Here is a 19,246-nt window from a genome sequence, read left to right on the forward strand (position 1 = left end):
CTATGTGCAAAGAGAAGAACAGTCGTGAAATGAAGTCATTGCTCTATTTTATATTTTGAATTGTGTGAATCCTTTTAAAGCCACTGTTAAAACTTCAACTTCTCTTGTCAGCGTACATAAATCGCCAATGGAGGAGCGTGCCAAAAAAATCTCACCTGGAGCGCCAATTTGGCAAGAGCCAGCCTGCGCTGTGTCATCTGTTTAATTTACTAGACATTGAAACAACATTTGTCCTGACGCGTAAGATATGTTGAGAAGAAGATAACAGAAGATAACATTGTCTGTTTAATTTTTGTCTCATCTGCCAAAGAATTGTGTCCCTAATAGCACAGCCATATAAAACGTAACAAAATAAAGACATAAAACGTTTAGCAAAAGAGTCATGTTCCAATTTGTTTGTTCTTAATTTGAAAAGAAAAGTTTATCGCAAAGGCACCAGATTTGCTGCTAGTGACAGAAACCCTGTCAGATTCTTACATGCATACCCCCTGCCGTGCCTTTACATAACCCAAGAGTACATCAAGCCCAATTTGAAGACCGCTCTCTTAACCTACTGGTCTTATCTGCTCTGAAACTGAATTTAGTACTTGCCGATCAAAACAATTGTACATATGGAAATGTCAGTCTGTTTCAGCCACCCCAGGTTGGTCAGATTTTTCCATGTCAGCTTTTTAAAAGTGTATCTTTGTATGTTTTTACAAGTAGTATTCTAAGACCCTTGATACTCTGCCACTATTTTTTTTTTGTATTGACTTCATATTTCATTTTAAATAATAAAATACCTTTATTTATTTACTTATTACAGTACAGACTGAAGAATGATGCATGCATGCACGACCACGCTTGGCCAACCTTCACTGAAGTGGTGTGCCACCCAGGTGGGTAAGAAAAAACAGCTTGTCTCTAAGGATTTATTAAGTTGAGCATCATTTAGGTGGCATTGCAAGAAACCTACTGCATCACAAGAAACATACTGTTTTAACTGTAAGTCTTTGGCCTTTACATGGACACCGATTCATTTAGAAAAGTACAAAATACAACCATTTGTATCAAAAGATCGAGTTAAAGCAAGCATTTCATTTTTGCATTGTCTTAATCAAGAATGTGCTTGTTCTAACTACTTGATAATTTGATGCAATTAGTTGCAATACATTTTTTTGAAGAGACTGACTGTTGTTCTTAGTGTACGTATTTTTTTGTTTTGTTTTATGTTGCTCGTTGTGCAGTCTTCCTAAAGCCAGCAGGCCAGCAGAGGAGGCTATAACACCTCTCAAATTAAAATGTCATTCTTTCGTATCCATGGTCAGCAGAAGCGAGGTGGACAACTATGTCTGAATACCTAGTACCTTCACTGAAGAGCAGGCGAGTCCAAAGTCGGGCCCGAGGAGCCCATTTTTTAATTTCCACCGGTGCACAGCCCCAGGCATCAAATTGTTAATATGTGGTCCCTCAGAACTCTCAACCAGCTCAGAAAATACACAAAACTATTTTAAATGTCATCAGAAGATGGCAGTAGGCCAGTCGCTGCTTTTGATACTCTCCGAGCATGCTCTGCCTTTCCGAACACACATCATTCACAACACCGTCTTAGGTGTCAGTGTGAACCCTTGCTGCATGATGATTGCGTGGCCTTGCCAGCCTAGTTCTAAAATAGAGACTGTAGACCGAAGAAAAAGAAAGTTCATAGAGAGGGCCATTGCTTGCAGGACAGGTGAACTGGTGTAATATTTTTCCCTACGATACAAAAAACTGTTTACAAAAAAACGTGACTGTTTTCAAGGAATTCAATATCAAGAAGCAGTACGATATAGAGATGTAACCAAAGGTGAATGTCACAATACGTTATTATCACCATATGAACCTCACGATAGAATAATGAGCATGATATACATAAATAAAACTCAAAATATTAAAGAAAAAAAAGCACAACGTTGTGTTTTTGTGTATCACATCAGCAGTGACAAAAAAAAACTATCCTTGATCTGTCATTTTATTGTCATGCGTTCATATTGGCTCAGCAGTGTAAAGCTATGTTGTTCCTGATGCTGTGCGAGAGTAAAGCTTATTTGACGCAGATGTGTTACTTTTAATATCGCAACATTGTGAAATTTTTAATAACGCGATAGTATTTACTGCTACATCCCGACTACCAGTCCAAACTTGCAAACTACCACAAAGTGACTGACACCGCAACTGGAAGTTGAATGGTCAGCCGCAACAAATTTTCACCTCACCAAATCCGGCCCTGTTTGCAAAACGTTTGAACGCCCCTGCTGTAGAAAAACAATGCCACCTCACACCCACTCCGTATCAGATACTTTACACCCTGGAATGTTAGTCCATAGCTCAAATGCGTGAGGGCCGAGGGAGTAAGTGGACGCGATAGACAGTGATAACGTGCCACTGACAGGCGTGACATTCATACCTCTTGAACACCCGATGGAAATATGTATCAAGGTCTTCTGGTATGTGCCACACCGAGGAGGGCTTTAATGAATCGTTACAAACTTTTCCTCTCTTCACATTTGCACATTAACTGTCAAGTAACTGTAAATTTGATCTTCTGTTCTATATGAGGGAAATATGTGTGCGTGTCTACATTTTGAGGCTATTTTAGTGTCGCTTTGAAACCCGCGGTGGTGACGACAGTAGCACTTCATCATTGGTCCTCATCGCATTACCCATAAAGGCTTTAGTGAGCTGTTGCAGATGTTTGTTTGCGGGTGAAAAAAAACTACTTGGCAGATATTTAAGAGTCCAGCAAGGGGAGTCATGTGACGGCAGTAATGTAAGGAATTACTAATATTGTGTCAGTCTTGAAACTTTCAAGCGTGACATGTATGACTTCTCAATGTTACTGTACTTGGTTTCTGTTGAAGCCTTCTCATTTTCAGTTGTACGGAACATTACATCAATCGTTGTAGCATGTTGTATGCGTGTCGCATGTTTGGCCTATGAGTTTAACTCATTCCCGGATCAAGCTAGTAACTTTGGTACATCAAATCAGTTTTCACCACTGCAACAAATTGAAATGTCATTCATTTTAAAAAGTGTTGCATTGTTTTAAAAAAAAAAAATGCCTATGTGTGAGGGCCTGGGCCTGAGTTGTGGCCTGAAGTTTAAAAATTTATGGATTTTTGTTAAAAGAAAGCAAAATATGATCAACACACACGGTCGACACACACCCACACATATGCACATGGACCATTGAGTGGAGTAAAGGTATTTTCTTCCAATTCTAAAAACACTTAAAGAATATTCTACTTCTACCTTAATTTGAAGCAGACAGACCAACGTGATGAGGAGACGATGCCAGGAGGACCAATCATTGCCACGTGTGCTTCGCCACTTGGCTGCTTTGGCGTAAATTATTTTGTGTACTGATAATAAGGCGGCTTGATCTTCAAGGTTGAAGAATCATTCAACAAAGCTTGGAGGGTGGACCAAGCACAGCTGCTTAACACCAAGGAGTTACAGTGCCAAATCGTAGTGCATTCAGGACCTAAACGTTCAAAGCTGGCCCTTTCAATAATGAAAGATTGGCTTTTGGGAAAGTCCAAGAACGGACAGGTCAACAAGAAACAAAAATCTACCTATCGTAGCAGGTACTTTTATCTATTTATTTTTTTTAATCACATAGATCTGCTTTTAAGAGTGGTAAAGTTAAGAATAGGAATCCCTGCCTGGAAGGCTAACTAACTACATGTTGCTATGCAGTAAGGGGAAGTATTAATTTGGTGGAGGGGCAACCCCAAGTGGGTTTATTTAGACTCTTGACTCCACACAAGATCTTTAAAGCCGCTGTTCCAGATAGCGTTGCTTAACTATGTAAACAGTCTTTTTACTCAGCAAGGAAAGACAGCAAAAACAACAGACTCCCTTCGTTTAGACGGGAAACATTATGTAATATGTACTTTTCATGTCTTACATACAAGTAGTAGGGTCTATGAAGTATGTGTACAACCATTCAGTAAGAAAGTACACAACCAAGTAAATCTATCATGAGACATGAAAATGCGGCAGTAGCGAGACATTTGAAGCCAAATAAAAATGCGGCGTCACATTTCAGCAAATGTACGTTCATAAAAGTTGGCTGGACAAAGGTCTGCCATTTTTATGCCTTGAGCAGACCACACAGGGACACTATAAAGTAATGTCAACGCCAAAAGATAACCAGTTTTAGAGGCACTGATTAACGTTAGCTTTGAAAAAGCCATTCCATAGTTATGTGAAGCTGCCAATGTAGTGTTGAGCGGTATTTTTGTTTGTGAAGTGTCACAACACAAATTCGTCAATTCGGCATCATGGTGACAAAATCCTCTGTCAGAGCGAATATGCAATCCATGCTTTGGTTAGGTGGATAGACAAAACAATAATATGCACTTGTGAGATTATTAACAATGTTAAAAAGGCAACCGTTTGTTGTCCATGCCTTTAACGATTATATTAGCTAACACTGACAAATGTGCTTAAGCCTGCCAAATGTTTAATCGGTAGCATGTGCTGTCTAGCTTTTAATGCTTTACAACTGTAATAAAACATTTATATTTTACCTATGCCAATTTTTCTGTGAATTAACCTCACCTTTTCTGCTGACTACTTCAATGCAGCAATGCAACGCGCAGTTCTCTGACAACAACCTGCATCATGTGAACTGGGATGATTCTACTGCGTAAAACAATAACAATGTCTTTTTTTTTATTGCTGCTCAACATTATGCTTCCTATCGATCATGATGTTTAATCATGTAATCCATGCTAAACTAATAAAAAGGGTAATTTTGTGTATACCTCTCTTGAGAATTGTTTCAACTAAAGAATGTACTGATTACGATTTATTTTCAAGCTATAATTACAGAATTATTTGTTTAGGAACAAAACCTCAGCGAGCTGTTTAGGTCAGTCCGGTGTTAAAAGCCCCAAACTCATTTGCAGTCATCATTACTAAGCAGTTGTCAGAAGGCCGTGCTTCATTATTCTCTCCAAAACAGCACCATGTGATCCAGAGTCCCAGCTGCATGTTTGGGTATCATTTATCATGACTGACTGGCCTAAAGAGAACTGGTTTTAGTTTGCAGAAAGATACATGAGAAACAGCAAACAGAGATAATTGATCCTAATGATTTTTAGCCTATCAATCATTTTTTAATCTTAAAATATCTGTCTGTGAGTTTGGTTGTATACTATTTGTATGTTTTCTTGTCCATATATGTTAAAGTATAAGTCGTTTGAAGGGTTATAATTAATGCAACATTTATGCTAATTTCTATCAGTCGACCTTGGGCATTTCACAATATAGTTTAGCATTAAATGATAATACGCATATGGTTTGATTGATCATTATGGTCTTTAAATATCGTATAAAATGTATTTTGCATTTGTTTCATGTACCACTTTTACATTGTATTTCAGCAAGGAGTGACAATTAAAGCGCTTGGAGTGAGCATACTTTGTTCTTATTTGGAGAGCTGAACAACAGACGAACTTTTGTTTGCTTTAAAGTTGGATTATACAATGTGCCATTTCTTGACAAAGGGAAACAGGGAGGGAAAATAGGCAATTAAGCTAGGGTTTACTCAAAAAACATCATTTAACATTTTACGCGTTTCACTAAGTTGAAAAGTACGTGAAAGATCTGGGACTCAATATTGTAGATTTTCACCTCGTGTATATGTGGGTGGATTTGCAACATAGCCCCTGTGATAAAGGTGCAAAAACAAGCGATTTGCAAAAGATGGGCAGTGGCAGGTGCGTCTAAATGTGGCAACATTCTCCCGGTATTAAGATAGTACTGGCAAATAGGACGAGCCTGGCCTACAGCGACAGTAATGGAGTTTTTAGATGATCTTTGGCGAATACTGCAGCCTGGTGAAGGACACGGACAGGTGAGCTGCTTTGGCTGTGGAACATCACTGGCAAGCAACTGTGACGGGTAAGTGACGACGGCAGCTGAGGGGCGGACTTGCAAATAGATGGGAAATGCTAGCAGCCACGGGAAAAAGTCTCACCGCCTGTGTGAAGCGATAAGTTAAATACAGTGGTGCCTTGAGATACAAGTTCAGTTCAGAAACATTCATATCGCAAGTCATAGAAATTAGAGTAATTAATCTATCCAGCAACCCCGCTCCTCTTCCCCAATTTTTTTTTTTTAAATAAACTGCACAAAAATGTATGTACCACGTTTTTACAGTTGTTCCGTGCCCTGTCATGGGCTATTGACCAATCTCGGGTCAAACTCTGCTTTAGCTATTCGGAGCTTGACTAATACGAGTCACCCCAAGCAGGCTACGACCAAGCGGCATCTCCAGCCCATGTGCATGGCACCCATGACCACCACACATGGCAAAGCAATTGGTTTCACGTACGGACTTCAAATGCAACCCCTGGATCTTGCCGTCTCTATTTCGAGAACGCAATGTCAACAAAATGAAAGCATACACCTCCTAGCCCAACATCAACTTCCCAAACAGAACCTCTTGCTGGGGATGACTCCACGCCAACTTTCTGTCCTCTAAAATAACTCCAGCAGCTGTCAGTTTCAGAGCTGCACACCCGCTTGAATTTGTTTGTGTGTTTGCTAGGGGGGGCATTTTTCCTGGATGACGTAATTAAAAGTCAGCTTTTACATGCAGTCGCTTTTGCAACGATACTGCTGTACTGCACCGATGTAGACTCAGCGAAATGTGTGTGCTTACATGAGGACTGACAAAACGTTTTTTTCACAGTGCGTCACATTATTGACAGTACAACAGAAGTGAAGTGCAATATTCTGGCAGCCTTGAAAAATGTGTCAAAATGCTTGAAATCGGCTGGCGCTCCTTTTCAGATAACGCTTGGCACTCAAAGAGCTTAGTAACATTTTCTGGTATCTGCACTTCCCTTGTACTTTGTTCTGCCAATGTTTTATGTTTACTCTTTTCATTTTAAATTAAATATCTTTACTTTTATTTTTACTAAAGAGGGAAGGGTAAGTGAGTTGAGTAACTGAAATCTTGGGGATTTTGGATACAGCATAAAATGAACCAGGAAGCAATAATAAAAGCTGTCATGGCAAATGCATTGCGTTGGGAAGCTTCTGGCAAGAAACGAAATGTCGAATATGAAATTGCAGATGGATTTTTGTTGTTGTTAGCAATAGCTAATTTAGCATTTTGTCACAAACAATTCAACGCTTTAATTAGTCTTACTTCTACTCAAGTACAGGGTGTGACAGCAGAATCATCAATCTAAAAATGCAAAATTAGCTAATGATGCCAGTGAAATAATATTCCTAACTTTATTCATTTATTTATTTTGCAGAGTAGAATGAAACATTTCGGTTTAAAAGCTAGCACAGAAAAACTCATTCGCCATGATTTATTCTAGAAGCAAATAACAACTACAAATCTCAAGGCCATGCTTGGCTGCATATGTGTCTGCATATCTGTCGCTGATTTTTGTATTCATTAAATTCCCAAGTCTGTCAAAATCACAACCTTGAATGACTCTCTATTTACCTCATTTCATATTGTGCCTCATCAGTTTAAGTTGACAATAAAACTTAAAAAGCCCTCTTGAAGGCAATGAAGAAAATGAAAATGAAGATTTTGTAATTTGTTACTTCCTCCCACTAAAGAAGTGCTACTTTAAACCACCCCTTGGGCATTTCTAGATACCAACCATTGGTTATTTTAGAGATGAGTGCTGAAGCTTGAGCTTAGCATCACTGCTGACTCGTATGCAAGGTCTGTAAAGCGATGCCACGCAGGAAGGCAACACTAAGTCCCCACGTGTAAATCCGCCATTACCACACTTCTAAAAAATCTGATTGTGCTTATCCATGACATATTATGGCCTGTCATAGTAGCTTTCCACTTGACTACACCCCTAACCCCCTTCATGAGATGCATGTGACAAGTCCACCATTGATGTGTTGGCCCACAAAGAACCAACTGAGTAATTATGTGGTTGGAGCTCCTTTTATATGAAGAAAAAAAAAGAGCAAAAAACAGCAAAATAAACCTTCAGCACAGCAGGTACTTCCAAACTTTGTTCTTTGTGTGATATCTTGTTTACTGAAAGTGGGATTTTTTTTTTTTTTTTTTTTTTTTTGCGCACGCTGCGACAGGTCTCCTTATACCCTGAGGTGCCTTAGGTTCATTATGTTTGTTTGGGTTTTTTTTTCAACAACTGTAGCACCAAAAAACATTAAATCTGCACATGTATCCCAGACTATTAAAAAACTTCCTGTGGTGAGAACTTTGTTAAAAGAAAGAATGTTGAAAAGTAAAAGGACAGTGGAGGGAAAGGCATTTTTTGGTTTAATCAGTTCATAGTGAACTGCCACAAAAAAAAAAGAAAAGAAAAATTTTTGAAAAATAGTATTTTCCCCAATTCACAATTTAAAGTGGTTTCCTTTTGGTAATCATCAAGTTATTCTAATGCTCAGGAATTACGACAAACCTTCCATCCTATTTTCTAAGCCTTATAAAGTCAACATCATTTACTTTGTTTAACTTCCTGAAAACATGTCTAAAAAAGTAAGTATCGCCTAATTAAGATTCCTGGACTGGGCAATCTTGATATGTCAATATATTGCAATATGCAATAAGTGACACAATATTCATACAGCAATAGGACGTTCAGTTTTCAATATGTATTGCGTATCAATTTTGAGATCTCCTATTTTAGTAATATTATGTTATAACAAAGTATTCAATTTTTTTTTTACAAGAATTGCCCATTATATTGCAATTTATATTTTGAAACACCCTTGCTGTATCGAAACGTATCACATTATGCTTTCAAGGCGCAATCCCCAGCACTATATTCTATAGTCACTTGTGGACAAACCAAAACCTAACAGAACAACACATTCACATAGATAGTAAATTTCATGTTGTAATCTCAATTATGAGGCAACACATTACCGGTAGAAGTCAAAGAAGTTTCTGATCTCAAACAAGAGTATGTGTCACACAGAGGTGCAATAATCCTCATAAGAGAGTTTTGGCTGCTGAGCCAAAAAAAAGCTCCATAATTGGTGTGATGGATTCAATGTTGTTACATATACAAGGCATTCAGTCTGTCTGACAGAAGTTGGTAAAAAATATGTATCACAATTATAAATAAATGTCCATGTAATGAGAAAATGTGCCTCCAAAAAACATATTTGGAATCCTTGCTAACAATGGTAAAGACACTGATATATAACACAATAAATAAGTTTTAAATCAAATTCAGCTACTGATCCTCCGAACACAGTCTTTGTTTGACTTTCAGGATATGTTTTGATATTGAGCTTCAAATTGTACCCTCCTGGGCGTTTGGCTGGACTTTTGACTGCAACAACTGCCTTGCTAAGCAGTCCAATTAATCTGTCAAGATGTTGTGACTTCCCAGTACCAACAGGAATCTCAGAGCACTTGCCCACACATCCTTGTAATGAGTAATGGACATTAATTATGTGTTTAATTGCTGTTCGTAATGTCCTCCATTAATTGACATGTAAATACACGATTGCCAACTAATGTCGAATGCGAATGAAACGTTTTTTGATTGAAAAGTGGATACATACAGTTGGCCTTATAAAACAAGGCTTTTTTTTTTCTCTTAATTTTAAATGCCAACCAAACCTGGGGGTTCACCATTAAGACGCTGATGTTTGCTGAATAGCGGTTATAAATTGAGCATTGTACACCATTAACTCTGGAGACATATGCGTGCCACATGTCTACTAATGTAATAAGATAGGAGCAGCTGCTTTCACTGTAAGTATCTCATCAAGTTGAATTTAGAATGTCAATAAGAGTAGGAATGGAAAATAATTTCTTCTTTAGCACACTAAACTTAGTATACTGATCTTGCCTACCATTAGTGAGAGCATAAATGTGTTTTCTATCGGTGTGTGGTTTCATTTGGGTATTCTCTGATCACAATTTTTGATCATAAAGATTATATGTGATGGAAAACAGAGCCATGCCTTTGATAGGTAGCTAAAGCAAGGCATCGGATTAGGGAAACTTACAGCTAACATTAGCTAACTTTAGCAAGTAACGTTAGCAGCTAGCCATCATGATTTGTGCTCAGTGATACTTACATTAGTGGTGAAAGTCATGCAATTTGAAGCGCGACCCAAATAAGGAAGTTGTCGAGCATTATGTCAAGCAAATTGAGACCTCTTTCATTTGGCAAATCAAAATAAGAGTGTATTTTTTTCAGCAGTATGTTTGCAGCACAACATTTAACTCATTCAATGCCATTGACAGCTAATGACGTGAGCAAACAGTACTACTTAGTCACCAAGCCATTTCGATTTGCAAGTCAAGGTGTCACTGTAAGTAGTTTAATATAGGCTACAGTGGTTAATTTTGTTTGGACTTCCATCATTTCATCATATTAACAAGAGGACAGACTTGAGTCAACTTTAAGGCTCTGCCCATCTTTTTTTCATTGTTCTTACTGTTTTCCACGCTTACATTACATTCTTCTAGCTTTGAAACAGGAATAACTGTCACATCTGCGTAGTGGGGGGAATCGTTTTGTTATCGGTGGTTGGCGAGCGGGCAGGGTAGCTTCCTCCGATGACCTGTAGCTTGCATCATCGTTTGGCAGGATCCCGCTGCGGGAAGCCATGGGCGCGGTCGAGCTCACCAGCCAGGTGGGGCCGATTGTCCCAATCAAGCAGAGTCTATATTAGCCTCGACCTGCCGTCTGGATTTTACCAGGTCAATGCCTTAAGCACCCAGTGAAAGACATATACATGTTTTGTCCATTGTTTATTCCGCGCTACGCTTCGGCGTGTACTGTAGTTAGTTTCTAGTACAAGTAGTCCCTCGTATGGGCGATTTTGATTGAACCTTTGTCCTAGCTGGTGTGGCTGTCTTGTCTTGTTCTTTGCCCCTGCATCAAAGTACCTCATTGTCAAGAAACCTGCTATTGGCTCCACCACGCCACTTTGCATCAGCCGACGTCACAGCACGTGACAATAGCAAACTATTCTCAGTGAAAATGAACACACCATTTTGCATCATCTGTCGTCTTGCGACATTTTCAACCTTGATCCTGTGAAACTCGAATACAATCAAAATATACAAACAGAGCTGAAAAATTATAAAAACATATCAAACTAACAGAATGTTGCAGACCAAACGGACCCTTTTCCATGACGCATCTCAATCCTTTTGAAGTCCAGATGTTGACCAAGGCATGACTGTCTTTGAATACACAGAAACGTCTCGTTCGACGGTGCCAGTGAGTGGCTAGCAACGCTGACAAAAAAAATCTGGAGGTTCATAAGTCAAAGCCATCTGTCCCCAATCTGGCTGTTTGATCACACAGTGTTAATAAAAATGATACTGGGACCACCTGGTGGTTCTAATAAAACATTAGTCTGTTTGTTCAATGACGGAAAATTCTTTAAATCCTCTCCCAAACACAGTAAGAACACCCTTTCACACAAGAGAACCTGAAGTGTATTTATCCATCGTTTGCAACCATTATGTTATGATTTTTAAGCTGTTATTTTTAATGATTTAAAACTACACAGTTTTTAAAGAGCACAGGCAAGGCCTAATTTTGACTTGAACACCTGCAGTGTGGTCCCAAAGTATGCCGCAACTTGCCAGGGAGAAGTGAAGTGTGCTCGAAGAGACGCAACGTAAAAGCAGCCACACTTTCCGGGTATATATAGTTGGATGATCCATATGTATGTATTCCTGCTCGGCATGCTGGTTTAAAGCATTTCACTTTGCAAGTGGTCAGCTAAAAGATTTTGACAGTTACATAGTTTCGTTGGATATTTTGCAGTCAATGTCAAATTCTCTTTTGTTATTCACGCCAGTTTTACAGAACTAGGAATTGTTTGCTTCCTTTCTTACGTGGAGAACAGTACAAGCAAGAAACTTTTGTTTTACTACTATCTGACAAGCATTAGTTTCTCTTATCCATGCTAGATGTCCTTACTGACAATAAATCATCGTCAAACACACTTTGAATTGCCCCAATTGCGGAGCTTCAAGACTTACTTCTGTAGGGTGAGGCAGAGGTCGCCTGTGCAGTTCTTGATCTTGTTCTGGGCCTCCAGGTGGTTCATTCCCTCTGTTGCAATGCCGTCAATTGACAGAACCATGTCTCCGATAGCGATGCCACTTTTGGCCGCTTTGCTGCCGTCGTTCAGCTGCGCAAATGAAGTAAGCACAAGTTGATTGGGTTTTAGGTTTGGCAGTGTTCCTTTATGGTAAGAGAAAAATGGCAAATTCATATTGCCTATCACCGCAAGCTAGAAAAAAAAAAAAAAAACGTAAATGCGCCACATGTGGTTGGACACAGCCGCTGGTGCGCTTTCAATTGCCTGAGTGAACAAACACAAACAAAATGCAGGATGTGCCAGTGGCTTTCCGAAGCCGAATCCCAAGGCACATAGAACGCATAAGAGGAACTTGGCACTTTCAAAAACCACAGGAGTGCACTGAGGGGCATTTGTATCATGTTTTCGGACACCATCTTAAACAGCCATTGAGTCTCAAACCAGTTAAAAGCACGAATGCCATAACACCCTTTAAAAAAGGTCTGTTAAAACAGTGACACTGGATTTATGAGGCGTTATGCAGAAACAAACTGCTTTACAGTCTGTGAACAAACACCATGTAAGTCTTGCTTTGCATGTGTTATACATAAGCACACGCTAACATTTCTCCCACTGTCCGGCACCAAGATACAAGCTAACAGGTTATGTAAGCACCTTGTAATAGAAACCAGACGACTTTCTTATCAGCACACTGAGGGTGGACAGTAGGATGTTCCACCCTGTATTGCTTGCCCGCAACACACGAGAAGTGCCCCAAAAAAGTCCTCGTTCTGTATATAGGACGGCGTTTGATGTCTTTTATCAGCATTTACGTACTGTGCAAGGGTGGCACTGGAATTTATTTGCTACACAAAGTGTCTGAGAGGTTCCAAAGTGCCAATGAGGTCATGTATTTGTTTGAAAAAAGGACCACACGCCTTGGTGATGCTAAAATCTCCCCTCGCAAAAAAAACTCTTTGATCCAGTGGCTTCCGCAATGAAGCGGAGTTTAAATTGGAGCTTTTCTTCATCTTTCTGCAGTATTCTCACATACAAATAGAGTATTTAGTAAACACTAAAGAGACAAGACAGTCGAGCATGGCTACTATAAGAGACCAGGATTAGGTGTTAATACTCTGTGGCCTTCAACCCATTTATAGTCATACTTACCCAACACATGAAATCACTCATGCATTCTCTGAGAGTAGCAAGTAGCTCTGATTTGAAAATTAATCATCATCATGTAAATCGCACTGCCACTCCCACAGTTAAAATAAAATCAGAATTAGTAGTATATGTAACGGTTAAGGTTAGGTTGTGTTATTTTCCAACCTTGGTCAACCAGAAATCAATATTAACACACCAAGAAACTACACCCAGCCACAAGAAATTTGTGGCTATTGATTTAGAGTAAGTACAGTGGGCCTCCGTGTTACGAGATTTATCCGTTCCGCAGTTGAGCTCGTAAGAAGAATTCACCGTATGGCGGGCAATCCAAACCTATAAAACTACTAAAAAACAACCAATGAAGTCTTTTTCAAGAGGCCTGAGACCTGTTACATCTTCCTTGTGTTTGCTTCAACTTGCCTACAAGAAAATATTGTAAAGCGAAGGACTATTCTGCCTGAACCCTAGCTTCAATTTTGGGGCTGTGTGACACAGATGACACACAATGTATCCATACAGTGCATGCTAAGAATTACGCTTGTGTGTTCATATGGCTGTATTTTACCTCAACAATCCAAACATTGAGCTCCACGTTGAATGCTGGCTTGTTTTTTTTCTAGTTTTTGTAGCATGCCATTTAGTCTTTACGACTTAAAAAAGGTGATTTGTTGATGCCGGTGCTGTGGGGAAGTGTTTTAATAGAACAACTCTTTGTTGAGTCACACTTTTCCATTCAGAGGTCTCTGTTCAGAGGAATCTGGAATTAGGACTTGAGTACGCTCCAGTTTTTTGCCTCAGTTGGCTCTTTTACACAGAGAGCATACAACACAAAATACAGCTTGAAATTGATAGAGACTTCAAGAAAGGAACCTGTCTGAAAACGGCTAGGCCTATTGACAGGTGGAAACTATTTAAAGTCATTCTGGCTAGGGCACATCATGTGTGTGACACTGATAGGGCTTTTCCAGTGGACAAGTCCATCCATTACCAGTGAGGACAAACATGTCTGCAATGAGCATATCAATTTTTTCATAACATATGATGTTTCCATACATTGATGCACTGCAGGCTTGAATGTTATGTCTGAGAATCCGAATGTCTACGCTTCTTCAAAGATTTTCACTTCACGTTGACCTTTTCCAGTGTTTTGAGGTTCAGACGATTCAATGTTTGAGACCAAATGCACCAATTTATTGGTCTTTAACCAACCAATATTGCAAAAGCCCAAATTTTAGTTACACGAGCGCTTCAAATATGCTGCTCAAATGAAGTAAAAAAAAAAAAAAAAAAAAAAAAAAAGCAATTATGGGGTCGTAAGGTAGGGAAGGGGTCCCACAGTCTGATACTTTCCGCCAATTATTGATCGAGACAAACAATCAAACAGAAATATGAAATGAAAACACTTTGCAAGGAATGAACTGCTCTGAAGCTGACTCCAGCCTCAGAGTGAAATACCATCAAAAATGTGTTTGAAACCAATTGTTTACATTGTATTGTAATGTATATATACAATACAGTGTTATTTTTTATTACAAATACACAATAAGTTATTTGTGACGGGAACAGATCATTATTATTTCATGAACTGATTATTTAAACTATATAGAAAATGGACGGACGGACGGAAAGGCAGATAGAAAGACGGATAATTCAAATTTCATTATGAGGTCACAGAATGTATGGAACCTTACAGAAATGACGACAAACAGAAGAATGCCTTGACACTAATGGGTGGGCGCGGCTGTAAAAGCTGACCTGTGAAATGATGGGACTATTCTTAGAAACTGAATGCAGACATTCCCCTGAGGCTTTTACTGTATCTTTTTTAGTGTGAGGCATGTGGGCAGTGAATCCTTTAAATATGGTGCACTTAGGAAGGTTCAAATAATGATTCACAGGGCAAATTTAGACAGGATGGAAAGCTAAACATTTCGATTACAATATAAGAGGCCTTGTCCTACAAATCCAAAGTTAATGACTACTCTTAACCCTTTATCTTTCATGATATCAACTCTAAACCTCCACACTACCGTAATTCCTAATGACAAATAACAACAACCTAAAAACTTTCAATAAAGTCTATCATACTCACCGGAGACGCCATATTACCCGCTTATGATACAGATGTTTGGTAGTCTGAGCTATTTAATGGTTGCTGCTCTGTGAGTGACAAATAATCCATTTTACACACTGAAATAAACCAGACAGCTATAGTAATGTCCAACGTGTCCTACTGTTTAGGTGTCTTGAAAAGGTCAACTCACAAATGAACTTCTAACAGTGTCCAACTTTTCTGCACAGTCACCTTGTCTAGAGCGGTTCCAATCAGAGGACGGAAAATGCTGATGCCAATGTTTGCCTTGACAAAGGTCCTGAATGCTAAACCTATTTTTTCAAAAATGCCATTTTAAACCCACATTCCCACTTTTGCCCCAACTATTTTAGAAATGAGAAACCCACAGCACCATTACCACACACATACAAAAACAAAAATACAAATACAAACAAAAAACTGTGGTTGAAAGATCAAGAAAAGAAAAAAATCACATGGCTTTGGTTAGTGGGAAAAGTATCACATCCCAAGTAATAATAACACAACATGGTGACCCAAAGGGGCCCCACGGGGCACTGAATTTAGAACGGGCCGGTCGTTCATCATCGAGCTCATGTTGCCATTAGCCTGCATGCTGCCAATTTTAGTCATTTGTTGGACTGTTTGTAGATTTGGATCAAAACTACAAGTGTACTTTATCACACTGAGAGCTGCATTAAATAGCATCCACCTTAGAAAAAATAAATACTTTGCTCAAATTCAGAGAACCTCCATTTACTGTGAGAGCCCTATTTTAGACCCATGATTCCTGATAAGCAAAGATTTAAAAACTCTTTAGACCTACAGTTTGCATATGTTTTTTTTAATTTATTTTATCCCTCTTCTTTATACACATTTATATATATATATATATATATATATATATATATATATATATATATATATATATATATATATATATATATATATATATATATATATATATATATATATATATATATATATTAAAAATATTGAAATAATGTTTGGTCATGCAAAATTAGTGTAGAAGACATGTAGAGGCGGGGCCTGTGAGCCTATGCCTGTTTGGATAGCATCTTCTGCATGAGTGTGTGGTGTGTTTTATTCTTGTCCCAGCATTCAAAAAATGGCTGAAAAATAGATTGACAACTTTGGTTTGGCTTTGCTACATGCAAAGGCTTTTCAGTGAATACATACAATGTAAAACCCATTAGAAAAAAACTGTCAGTGGTTCAAAAAAATATTTAATGGTAGCGCAAAAAAAAAAAAAGAAAAGCTATTATTTGTGCAAAGTGGACCGTGGCTTTAGCCACCCGTTTGCAATCTTACGATTATGGTTTCAGTAGAGTCCGTATGCTTATAGACTAATCAGCTCCTGATGTCATTCACTAGGCCACGCCCCTCAAACAGCACATCCTGTACACAAATACTACATTCAATACAGTAGATAAACTTTAAAAAACCAGACAGTTTCTTTATAAAGTCTTGAATGTTTCATTGTGCTAGGAGCCATATGGTTCAGGTTTTATTTATTAAAACCATGTAACCAAATAAAACGGTTGTGGTGTTTTGGGGGGCTTTTGTCTTACCCTGGAAATGGTGAGGGGTAGGTTGAAGTCTTTTCCACCTTGTAACCTGAAGCCCCAGGGGGCTGGGCCAGAGAGAGTGACAGTATAGTTGCTGCTCATGGTTACTTGTGCTGGCTGCTGTGACTTCGGACAGAGGTCCTAAAAATAAAAATAAATAAATAAATAAATTACATTAAAAAAACAAACGGAGTTTGGGATTATTAAGTGTAGCAGGAGCGTATTGTGGCCCGTTACACATAGCTTCTTCTTCGTCAAGCTGAAATTGGAATTTTAAAAAAAGATATTTAAAATATAACTTTATATTATTTAAATTTGAAAACAAATATAAAATTAGAATTTTTATACGTAAGTAAAAAATATAACTATTTAATGGTTAACAATATTCTATTGAAATAATTATTTTATAAATATAAATAAATATCATGTATATTATTATTTTAAACACTTTTAAACTTGGAATATTATCAAAAAACACTTCACTTACAAATATTTGATACAATGTACATTGAAACTGGAAAATAAACAGAATACAGTACTAACCATAAAATAATAATATTGAAAAATGCTGATGTCTTAATAATGAAAATATACTACAAACAAAAATTACTTGATCAAAAAAATCTGAAAACAAGAAAACACTAAAATAAAATATAAGAATATTAACAAATTCATCAATATTTACAATTAATCATTTCCAACAAATTGAAAACTGAAAATTAAGGGGTTGTACCGATCATATAATATCTACATTTTTAAATTAAAAAAGATTTACTCAAATCAAAATCAAAAAATGTATTCTTCATTAATACATCTTATTGGTGAAAAGTAAATATACTTTGTCAAAAGGAAATAAATACTGTAACAACCATATAATATATATTACACCCCACCCCCTTCACATAGACACACCTCTGCAAAAAATAAATAAATAAATAAATAAATAAATAAATAAATAAAGGAAAATTGCACCTCCACTATGGATGCCACAAATTAAAGCTCAAATTTAATAGCTGAATGGTATCGGGATTACATTTCAGAAAGGCGTAAAATCTCCATCACTCTAGAGGACACAAATAACATTTATAATGTAAGTCCAGTTTAAAAATTGTAGAACAAAAAAAATAAAATAAAACAATATAAAAACAGTTTGTCATAGAAGTAAAACTACTCTACCTTTTTAGAATCCAAAGAGGAAAAATAAGATAGTATAATAATTCCCTGGCGGCCCCTTACCAGCAAACACACTGAGTGTGTGTGAGGGGGCACGGGGGAGCAAATGTTCTTATATAGGAGGAGGGGAGGAGAAAGGTGGAGGAGGGGAGAGAGGATGAAAAAGGAGCGAGGGAAGAGGGGTGATGAGAGATTAGGATGGGGAGGGGAGGATGACAAATCAGGGAATCGAGTGGGGGGCGGAAAAAACGCTACGGAAAAGTGTTTGGGAGTCCCACACTCAGAACAAATAATGAGCCAAAGAGAGGGGGTAAGATAGGCCACAGTTTTTCTTTGGACTGGATATTTTTGACGTGGCCTGGGCCAACACTTGTTGAATGGAGACCAGAGTCAGTCCACTCCAGACGGTCTCTTTATATCCCCACCACTAACTGACTTGACTTATTACAGTATTTGGCCCGAGATGGCTGTGGGCAAAATCACAACAAACAATACAAAACTCCATAGATGAGCTAAGGTTCAGCATTGGTGTTGCAGTGTTAAACCCATTCAAGCAACAGATATTTGAATAGCAATTGTGATGCACCACATGTAGACGGATAATACAACAATACTCAAAGGCCGATGACATCAAACGTCTCCGGTTTGTCCTATTTTCTATATGTGCCTGTTTTTTTTGGTTGTCTAAAACCAAAAGTCTCCATAAAAAAAGCTCCAGCCAAAGTGAATTTGCCAAATTCTCCGGATTCATGTTTGCGTGTAGCAATCATAAACCGGAGATTTACATCATCACTTTTCTCTATTTCCCAACAGAGAAGCTGACGCTGGTGACATTAGAGACGGATGTTCTTTTTGATTGGACAGAATTGGGTCGAACTACTGCTGTCTAGTGACTGGGCATGCTTGTGAATTAATAAAAGCGCGCTATGTGAATTTGCGTAGCAACAATTTAGCCAAAAAAAGACGGTCAATCAAAAAAAAAAAAAAAGGGGTTGGGGCAGGGTTGGGGCTGGTATGTACCCATCAGGTGGCCTTAAGACTGTTGGTTGGGCTGGACTGGCAACTCAAGGGCACTCTTATACACACACCCTCTTCCACTTTTCAACATCAATGCCGGTCCTAATCTGCACGCATGTGATGTGACTACACAGCGAATGCACTGGGCCCATTGGCTACTTCCCGTCACAGCCCTCAACTATCC

The 19,246-nt window shown here is 38.3% G+C and overlaps 1 protein-coding gene across 5 annotated transcripts in view; it reads right to left on the bottom strand.

Moving 5' to 3' along the window:
* pdlim5a (PDZ and LIM domain 5a) overlaps window positions 1–18,123 on the bottom strand; it is a 42,648-nt gene extending 24,525 nt beyond the window's left edge. For all 5 annotated transcript variants that reach the window (XM_088430042.1, XM_088430033.1, XM_088430025.1 and 2 more), the window contains exons 1-3: window positions 18,049–18,123; window positions 16,876–17,013; window positions 12,005–12,156 (exon numbers count right to left, since the gene is read on the bottom strand). In XM_088430042.1, coding sequence (XP_088286168.1) covers window positions 12,005–12,156; window positions 16,876–16,974 — 251 coding nt within the window. In that variant the 5' untranslated portion in view covers window positions 16,975–17,013; window positions 18,049–18,123. The remainder of the gene's footprint in view (window positions 1–12,004; window positions 12,157–16,875; window positions 17,014–18,048) is intronic.
* Window positions 18,124–19,246: the final 1,123 nt, after the last annotated feature.

Source organism: Hippichthys cyanospilos, chromosome 1 (assembly GCF_059441005.1).
Source record: "Hippichthys cyanospilos isolate Australia breed blue-spotted pipefish chromosome 1, RoL_Hcya_1.0, whole genome shotgun sequence".
In the NCBI taxonomy this organism is placed as follows: domain Eukaryota; kingdom Metazoa; phylum Chordata; class Actinopteri; order Syngnathiformes; family Syngnathidae; genus Hippichthys; species Hippichthys cyanospilos.